The 10,376-nt window shown below is 32.7% G+C and overlaps 1 protein-coding gene across 1 annotated transcript in view; it reads left to right on the top strand.

Annotated features, from left to right (window-relative positions):
* Positions 1–371: 371 nt before the first annotated feature.
* The window catches only part of LOC144433209 (rho guanine nucleotide exchange factor TIAM1-like), a 41,466-nt gene continuing 31,461 nt past the window's right edge, over positions 372–10,376 (top strand). The window contains exons 1-2 of the mRNA XM_078121518.1: positions 372–429; positions 5,425–5,673. Of these exons, the coding sequence (XP_077977644.1) occupies positions 5,516–5,673 (158 nt within the window). The 5' untranslated portion in view covers positions 372–429; positions 5,425–5,515. The remainder of the gene's footprint in view (positions 430–5,424; positions 5,674–10,376) is intronic.

Below are 10,376 nucleotides of genomic sequence, written 5' to 3'. Positions count from 1 at the left end.
TTACCCGACCCCACCTAGTTTTTCACTGCCAACCGTAATCTTTATTTACGTATTTGAGAAAAAGTATGATAATTTGACAAAAACTGTGAAGTCTTGCAAGAAATAGTGGATGCAAAAACTGACATCAACTTAAAAAAAGACAATATAAAACTGTTCTTCCAATCTGCAATGACTGTACATCTGATGAGAAGAAACCAATAACACAGAGAATATGGAAACAATGGAAAACATAACTACTTGAACTAGACATTCACATATGAAAAACAAAGTATATAGAAAAAAATAAATATAAAATCTAAGAGTACCCCACCTATTCTAAAATTGAGTATAATCGGAACCACACATTTTTTTTTGTTAGGCCTTAGAGGGATTCTTTAATCTTTAGTAAAAACACCAAGGACAACATGCTACAGGGCTCAAGACACTCAGGTAGATTTGACTAACTTTTACCTCATTTCAACTACTACGCCTACACCAGCATATTCAGGATGTGCGCACACACACATAGACACACACTTACTGTGTATTACATATAAACAGTTTTCAGCCTGATCGCTCATATTAAATATTGGTTGACCAGATAGTTTATACAATAGCATTAACTGTCTGTGTCTGTGTCCATTCTACGAAAGCCAACTCAATTTGCATATACATACTTAATCAGGTCTTAGTAATGTGAAAGTCGATAAAAACCACAAAAGGCAGCTTTGTTTTATATGTTAAAAATAACACAATAGCATACTTGTATTTGTGAGGAAAGCAGCTTTTTAGTTTCAATGATTCAGTGTAGGTGCCATGATCTTTTAAACTTGGATAATGGTGTTACAGTACGAAAATTTGGAGGTGAACACATAGTGTGGATTTTTTGTTTTTGTGTGTGCATTCTGGACTTACATTGTACATGTAGCAGACACTATGAAGGTTATAAATCTTTCAATGGAACATTGGTAGGTGAAGAATTTACTTATTTGTAATTGTTACCTGTTTTCATCTCAGTTTTCCCTAGGGTTTACCTAGCCCATTAAAACAGGAAGTGAACACTGGACTGCTACAATGACCCAAATTACTAGCTAAATGACAAAAATTCCAGCAACCATTCTAAATACCATAGATCATTATTACAGCAGGTACATGTATAGTGTACAGCACGTTCCCCTACAATTTTAGTCCAGTTACTTTGAGTGCTACGATTATCTCCAGGCGAGAGAGTGATTGTGGTACATTGTATATGATAACACGTATAGTAACTAAACTAGTGTACCAGCAATTATACCAGAGTAGCCATCCCCAATTATTGTTTTATTTTAGGAAAAGTAAGAGTTTGCCATTATTACAATCCCTCTGTCTGTTACTTACTTAGATTCTAAATCTAGATCAAGGGTCTATGGTATCCTCAGATAACTTGTGTATTTGTTTGTATACCATAGTCGCAAAGCACAGCCTCAACGTTCAAGATGCATGATATTTTGCAGTGTTGCAGAAGACATATCAACTCCAGTTTGTGAGAATGTTTGTATACAGGCAAACACAGTATAGTGCTGAATTCAGAGGGTAATTTTGATATAGTTATCTGTATATATACATCCAGTGTGAGGTGTAACAGCTATAAATTCAGATTTCACAAACCAATAATAGGGGCAAGAGCATGTAAATGGAATAACCAGTAATTTGTGATCAACCATTGTGGTACATTTGTAAGAACTTTGCTGGACAGCTCAGAAAATTTTGAAATTCTAGCTCAAGAATAAAGGAATTAAATGTACTAGCATAGTCTAAACATACTTATGCATGTAAGTTGAAAGTTGATGCAGCAAAATACTACAACACTGTTCCAGTACAGCTGTGCCTGGCTTCAAGATTTGAAAAATAATAATAAAAATGATGAAGACAAAAAATTGATGATAAAATAAGGTATATACAAAATAGTTACAAGAACAAACAAAATTAAACAATTCCACAAATCCACATTTTTATTTTGGTATATTGATATATTTAATCATGCTGTGTAAGCAGTAAATAATGATTGATGTATTTTTGAAATATTCATTGTTTACACCCACGTGTATTTATATTCCACTAACAGGAACACATGGCTAATGTGTTGTACATACTTGTTGTAGTAACATGTACATGGTATACATTACAGTAATATCATATGTCACACTGTTCTATGATACCACATTACAACACTGGCAGTGGTATGTACATATCTTCTACTACTACTAGTACTAGTATATACCAAGCATAAGCCAAGTTGTATAAATTCAAACAGAAAATAAACGATTTATTTTCTAGTAATTCTATGTCTCACAACAAAACATTTCTGCATTATTGGTTCTGCAGTGTCTGAGGTATGGGTCAAAAAGTTCGTAACTGTCTATGTTTGCCATTATATTATACCAAGCACAAGCAAAGTTGTATACATTCAAACAGAAAATAAAGGATTTATTTTCTAGTAATTCTGTGTCTCACAATGAAATAAATCTGCATCATTGGTTCTGCAGTGTGTGACGTATGGGTCAGAATGTTCATAACTGTCTATGTTTGCCATTATATTATACCAAGCACAAGCAAAGTTGTATACATTCAAACAGAAAATAAAGGATTTATTTTCTAGTAATTCTGTTCCCACAACGAAACAAATCTGCATCATTGGTTATGCAGTGCCTGAAGTATGGGTCAAAACGTTCATAATTGTCATGTATTTGCCAATTGTTTTCCTATAAATTTGTGTTGGCTTGTTTGTTCTCCAATATTTTCTAAGTTTGCTGGCAAATGTTGTTACATAAGGGGATTTGTCAGTACTCATCATAGACTCGTGGTGACCTGGCCCTTCAAATTTAAGTCACTCATAATAGAGGCCACCATGAGATGTGTTTCCATAGATAAATTGTAGCTGGTTTTGGCTTAAATGGTGTATTGTTGTTAATACTGACATTTCAGTATAGAGTCCTAGCCCAGTGAAAAGTCCATTCACAACAGATTATTTGTGTTGTTTAAGTTTCAAGATGCGCAAGGTCTAACGATACAATAGTTAATCACCATGGAATCCAGCCATAGTTAAATCATGAATACATGATTGTACCAGACCTTGGGTGTTACTACACTACTTTGGAATGTTAATTTATGAGCCATGCTGTAAAACCACATCTCAACAATCTTGTAGAGTGTAAGTACCTCCATAGCATGGCCCAATTTATGAAACTTGAAAGTTCTGCCAAAGATTGTGAAGGAAAGTCTCAAGAATTATCAATGTATCAGTAGAGGTGTTCTTAGTATCCTGTACAGTGTACTATTGCTATGTGAAGTTAATATGAAAGCTTTGTCCAAGATTTAACGAAGGAAAATTTAATAGTCACAAGCCAGTCAGAGGTTACTTTTCACCAAGTACTATCTCAAAAGGACATTTAATATAGTCAGTGAACAGTATGTTTTCACCTCAAATACACAACCATACTCAGTCAGTATTAAAAAAGGAACAGTGTTATACAGTATAGTACACATATTTCTCTGAAATTATATAACTTTGATTTTAACATCAGTGTTTTAGGTAAAATGTACCTGAGTTCCACCAACCGAGTCATTTTACCAGGGTTCCCCACTAAAATTATGGGAAAGTACATGTACATGTATTTGCCAGATTTCCCTTTCCTGATACCACAATTCCCAGCCCTTAGCAAAACATTATAAAGGGCAACCATATTAGCTGATATTAGTGATAATTTTGTATAGTAAGTTAAATTCCTCAGGTATTTTATGAGAGTTCTCCCACCAAACTTATGGTACATGTATAAACCAAGCCTTGAAGGTACAGAAGTCTGTGTAAAATTTACCAGATTTTGCTTGTAATATGTTCTCAAACCTTTTTGCAAAAAAATATTATTTTGGAAAGAGTTTACAGCTTTCTCTGGATTGAAGGTATACAACGTTTGTGGTAACAGTTATAATGGTGCTAAGAGTTCAGTGCTACACTAGACCATACATCCTTTTTAAAAAAATTAAATATATCGTCTCTGTTTTCATCTTGTCGTATTTTCAATATTTTGCTGCAGTGAATTGTTCTATGGTGCGTACCTCACACACTTTGTTTTGACAGCAGTAACAGCTGTCTATCATGTACCACATTTCCATAGGCGCTTGAGTTCACTGACTTCAATATGCAAATGTTTTGTGTTTTGATAGTTGGCATAGCAACCATAAGCTGTAAGCAGTGAAACTTTCAGAGTCCATTAAAAATTATGACAGGTTTTTTATTTATTTCACTTTCTAGGGTAGAGATCCATATTTTATCATAATACTTAGGAATTGTAGATATTATTGAAAAGTTATTAATATTCAGTTTAGCTGGATAATTTTAGTCTTACTAGTTTATACATGCTGCAATCATCTCCAGGCAAGAGAGCGATTCTAGATATCGAGTACATGTATAGTACTAGTAACTATGACTACCAGTAATTTTATCAGAGTAACCCAACCCCAGTTATTGTCATGTTTTGGGAAAGGAGTCCATTGCATGTAAATGAAAAAATTTTCGTGATAATTTTTTTTTCAGTATATTTGTGAAAATATGTTTCATATTATAATAACCATTTTGTGTATGAATTACAATTACATGTATACCGTATGTCATTGTATGCATGTATGTGCAGACCATATTCTATATACAATGACATCTCTGTTTTTACAGTCACAAAAAAAAAACTCCTAACTGCCTGCTTCAGGTTGAAAATGATGAAAAATTGCACAGTCTATGTTCAAATGCATCCAGAATCCATCCTGGCAATAGGACACATTATACATGTACATTGTATAAGAAATATCTCAAAATAGTTTTGACTTTATTCAACATTTACATGTAAGTGTGTAATGTTGTAGTATTTACTGTCATACACATGATTGTTGAGACTGTAAGATACATCATGTCACCTATCGGCATATTGGCCATCAAGATGGGTAGGCCGATGTGTGGGAATATATCCTGACACTCGTACCTTACAGAGTTAGTAAACACCAAGTATATCATCTAAGGTAAAGAGCAAGGAGCATCTGAGGTAGGATGCCTACGTCATGTATAGTGGGTTTTTACTCTTATTTCAGCAGACTAGCCATTACTGACCTTATACGTAGGTAAACACAGCCCTGTCTACATGTATGTGTACACATTCTACATCATAACTCTTAACTCTTTCTAGGTAAGATAGTGTAAGAATGATTCGTACAATGTTCTGTGAAGTTTCTTATACTGCAAAGACATTAATATGTAAACTTAACAAGAGAATTATCTTTTCTTAAAATAAATCCTTGTCTAACAGAGTAAAATCTTCAGAATGTAAACATCTGGGTATAAGTTTCGGTTGTCATAGTAACGATTAATTAACAACTTTTGTCTCAATTGTAGTTTTCAATATTTTCATCCCATTCTAGGCTAAGTGCATCACTAGTTTTGCTGTTTTCCACACTCCACATCCACACCACCTTCATCTATACTCATAGATAACAAATTGACAGTTTGTAAATGATGTGGAATAGATTCAAGGACATTGTCAAGACGTCCACCACTGGAGTCGTCCGGCGCATGAGTATCAAGAGGAACTCACCTGTCAAACCACTGAATGACAAAGGTCATCACCATGGTGATGGTGATGACCCAGCAGCATGCACAGCTGATTGGCAGTGAGTTGAGTGATGCATGGAGTGAATATTAACATTTTTATTGATTAACATTTATTTTTCTTTGCTCACTAAAAGTTTCTTTTCTAACACTTATTTCTTCCAACTATGCTTCAACTAACTAATGTTTTTTCAGAATTCATAATTGCGTCTCGCATGCACAGGCTCCTGCAACCCCCGACGTAGTACTTCTAATGGAATATTGAACATTAAATATTGAAAGATGACTCCAGGCATTAGGCATTTCCCACAATGACCTCCAGCCATCAGGACACATATTCATATTCAGATAGTCATGTATTTTTTGTCACATTGCAAAAGCATAAATACTGCGGTACACCTGGATGGCAATATTAATTTTCTGTGGTCGTTTACGTTTTGATAAACCTTCACGTCACTGCTAATTGCCACGTTTAATATCTAGTTTACTTTTGCATAATCATAACAATCTACCGTATTTGCGATCCACAATTTGGTTTGAGAATGCACACTGTGTTATCTGCATATACGTTGCCCAAAGCAAGTATATTGTTAGATACTAGTTTGCACACGTCACTGACACTGTGACAGGCACTTCAGATATCTAATTCAAGGTACAAAAATATTGAGAATAGTTCCTGAAAAGTATATAAATCACCATTAAAAATGTTTTGACTCTTTCACAAAGGTAGAAGTAAATTACATTGTGTATTACAATATAGACACTTAGTGGAGGAAACCATTTATCTTGATTAGGTAGAAAATAACCATAGCAAACATTTGGAAAGATCAAAATCACTGTACACATTAAAAAACTGAGTCCACACACTCACACTCATACTCGTACATATAAAAAAGTAGAACAGTTAATGGTTAGACAGCAGAAATTAGTTTGATATTCATTCCATTCCATACTAAAACTTCAGATATTTGTTGTCAAATTGATAGAAAAGATCATAAGTTAAAGGTTTATTCTAGTTATTTCTAGTATTTTCATTGTACATGTAACACCTTTAGAATGTCGCTCAATTAATTAAAAAAAAACGAAAAAGAAAACTGAAGTTTGAGTGAACTCTTTGATACTTTCAATTCATAATTATTCTTTTAGCAGTCTGGAAAAATTTAAAAATGATAATTCAAGTGAGAAGGAAACTATAAATTATTTTATGATATACAGGTTTTGTATTTCAGTGATAAATACTAGTTTCTGCCAAGATACATGTCGCCATCTTACCAGAAGCGATGTCATATATTTTTTTATCCATCGCATCGATTTTCAAAATTATTTTGATTGAAAAAGTATAGGGTCGGTTGGGTCATGAAAAACATCTAAATAACAGGGACAACTCTTATACTTATGCATGTAGTTAAAAAAGAACATTACAATACACTATATACAGTGAATTGAAGTAGTAAAATTGAATGTATGATGCGCTGTATACAGTGGGTTGATGAGATTCTGACCTACAAATGACACAATTGACAGTGAATATAAATCATATTGTAGGTATGTCATCTATTGGTCTAACCTGTCAACATTGGTAACAGATGGTATGCTGACATTGTCTGTTATTTGCGTTATCATCACCAGACTAGCCATTTTACTACAAATGAGTTAAACTACTTACATTTAAATGTCGACATGCACAGAGTTTACTTCAGGCTGATGTACATATAAAATTTTACATTCATCTGGTGTGAGAGACTGTGTGTTATTAAAAATGAAACTTTTTTTTAAATGTCTGAAATACCTATTGAAATTTTTTTGTCAAGACAAATAATGGGTTTAACTTCGTATTGTATCAAAATTTAATTAGCTTACCAAAGCTTTTGCCAGGTATCCACCAAATTTTTGTGTATTTCACAGAGAAAAGAAAAACAACAATATCTCGTCATTAATATGCATGTATCTCATTAAATCATTTTCCATTGTATGCAAAGTTAAATTATGTAGATTCAAGTTGCGATAAAAAAAAATGTGGAAATTTTCTGGCAGGGATATTATGATAACTGAATAATATGTCCTTCAATCAAACTGAAAAATTATGCTCATGTAATCATTACACATATTGAAGCAGCCATACATGTATGGATGACAAATTTGTAATTTATTTTTTATTTTTTATTTTATAAAACAACCTCACTACATATTGTTCTATTTGGAAATACAACATAAAAGAATATACATCAAGAACATAATAAATTGCAAAAAATTAAAAAGTATGTAAAAAGTTTATTTTTTGTATGTACAATAACAAATAGTTTACACACTTTTGTTTTGCAATTTATTGAGTTACAAAAAAGGACTTGATGTATGTTCTCTTACATTATATCTCGAAGTAGAACATTATAGTACGGTTGTGTTTTATCAATTAAAAATCACAGGTAAAGAGCCAATTTTCATATGGGGGAAAGAGGTTATGATTTTTACTGTTTGCACTTCTCAAAAACAATGGAATATTTATTGCAGTTCATGAAGATGATAAAACTTACAAGTCATGATAATTAGAGGAAATCTTAGTTCACATCTAAAAAAAAATCATTTTCTTTACTATTAAGATATGTAAATGCTATCCAGGTGCATTTTTTTGAAAGTCAGTAGTAACTGTTATTGTTTTGTAAATGTCATATTAAAATAGACAATAAACTTATGTCAGATGATAGTAAATATAGACTATTAGCTAAATAATGACATAAACACTGTCACAGATGCAGCATATTAGTGTCTCTTCATTGTATACATCCCCAGTGCAGTAATCCCGTACTGAAAATTATGTGACTCTTTTACATCCCCAGTGTAGTAATCCCGTACTGAAAATTATGTGACTCTTTTAAAAATATATATTATATATAATTTCTGTTAATTTTTTCACTTTAACACCAAATTTCTAACATGATATCATAAATTAAGGTCATTTATATGATTTTGATCAAAAAGGAAATTTTGATTAACCAAAAAGTGCCAGACTGAGAAACAAAAAAAATGTTGTCACATAAAAAGTTGTTTTGATTAGATAGATTGTTCAAGTTTAAAGGAACAGCTATTCTGAACTGGATATCCTGGATGTGTGTTGAAAATTTGTGTCAGACAACTGCAGACATCGCATGAGCTACGTTTCTCTCTGAAACGTTTTAGACAAGTCTATGGGAATATGAAAATATGATCAGAAAATTGACCAATGATGGACACATAATTTTGATATATGATAAATTTAAAGTGCAACATACATATACACACACTTTTCAAGCTCCAACAATACAAAAAACACAGCAAATAATTTTGGATGCTGAAATAAAACTTAGTTTTGAGCAAAAATTTACACGATTTACGAAACACTTTTTCCCAAAAATGAACTCTGACATCACCATACATGTACAAATAAACCAAATTTAGCCTGGTGATCAGAATTTAGGATGCGACATGACACATCGTGGTTGTCAACAAATGAAAAACTCTCCACTCGGACGTGTATTTGGCACCCACTGAGTATTGAGTATTGTAATTTGCACAGCTTTAGCTACGTTAATGGTTATCATATCTACATGTTGAACTTGTAGTTTGATATACATGAAGTATTCTTTATTTTGATTTCAGCCATTCCCAATACAGGATTCTCTATATGTTCTTGCTTCATCTATATTTTGTATCTGTGTGCGTGTGTTTGATTACTTGTTCTCTTTTCTATTATACTAGGTTTGTTTTGCTGAAGTGCAGTGACTTGTACCAGATTTTCTCTTGATTTCATTCCTGCAGTGGTGTGGTTTGGTGTTCTATGCACTCTTCTAAATAGCGTCATCTTTGACTTATGTTTCCCCTCATTGCTTTACACCTCTAAATATGATTGTTATGAGGGGAACACTTATCCTCAAAAGAAATGATTTTACATGTATGTGTACAAAAGTATGTTTTCCTGAAATTAAAAGTATGTCGTGCACCCATGTGATGTCATCTTATTTTCCCCATATCAATTTATCCCTCTAAATATGACCGCTATGAGGGGAAACATTTATCCTCAAAACAAATGTTTTACTTGTATGAAAGTATGTTTTCTTGAAATTAAAAGTAATATGTCTCACCATGGAGGTCTCCCCTCATATCTCCGTAGTCTCACCCACTTGATGTCATCTTCGTCTTTTGTTACCCCATGTAGCTTTATTCCTCTAAATGTGACCGCCATGATGGCAAACATTTAACCTGAAAACAAATGTTTTTTGACGTGTATACGGTGTATGAAATTTATTTCTTGCAATTAAAGGTTTGACCGACATATCTCATATAATAGTAAACTTCTGAAGGCAGTTTTACTTTCTATGGAAAACTAATTCAGTATTACGAAAAGGTTCAAAACCTGGGTTTATAACATAAAAAGAAAAAGAATTGAGTTAAAAATTACCATGGTAACCGCAGGAATTGAATTTTGAGTGCATTGTATGTTGCCTCAAATTGATTTCAGTCAGTATAATTATGCCTATAGATGGACATGTTTTGAATATTTTCAATTCCAGTAGTACATTGTTGGTTACTTAAACATACTGTGAAATAACAGCATGTATTTTTTATAACATACCATTATTAAAGTAGCCTATTTCAACTCATTTCAAACAATCCTATACAGAACATAAAGAAGATTTTTTGGTATTGAGATATTCATACTAAATCTCAAAATACCCAGTTGACGGATATATTCAACATACAAAATATATACTATAGTAAACCATAATACAGT

This window comes from Glandiceps talaboti, chromosome 3 (assembly GCF_964340395.1).
Source record: "Glandiceps talaboti chromosome 3, keGlaTala1.1, whole genome shotgun sequence".
NCBI classification, from domain to species: Eukaryota; Metazoa; Hemichordata; class Enteropneusta; family Spengelidae; genus Glandiceps; species Glandiceps talaboti.
This window is presented reverse-complemented; position numbering and strand designations above follow the sequence as displayed.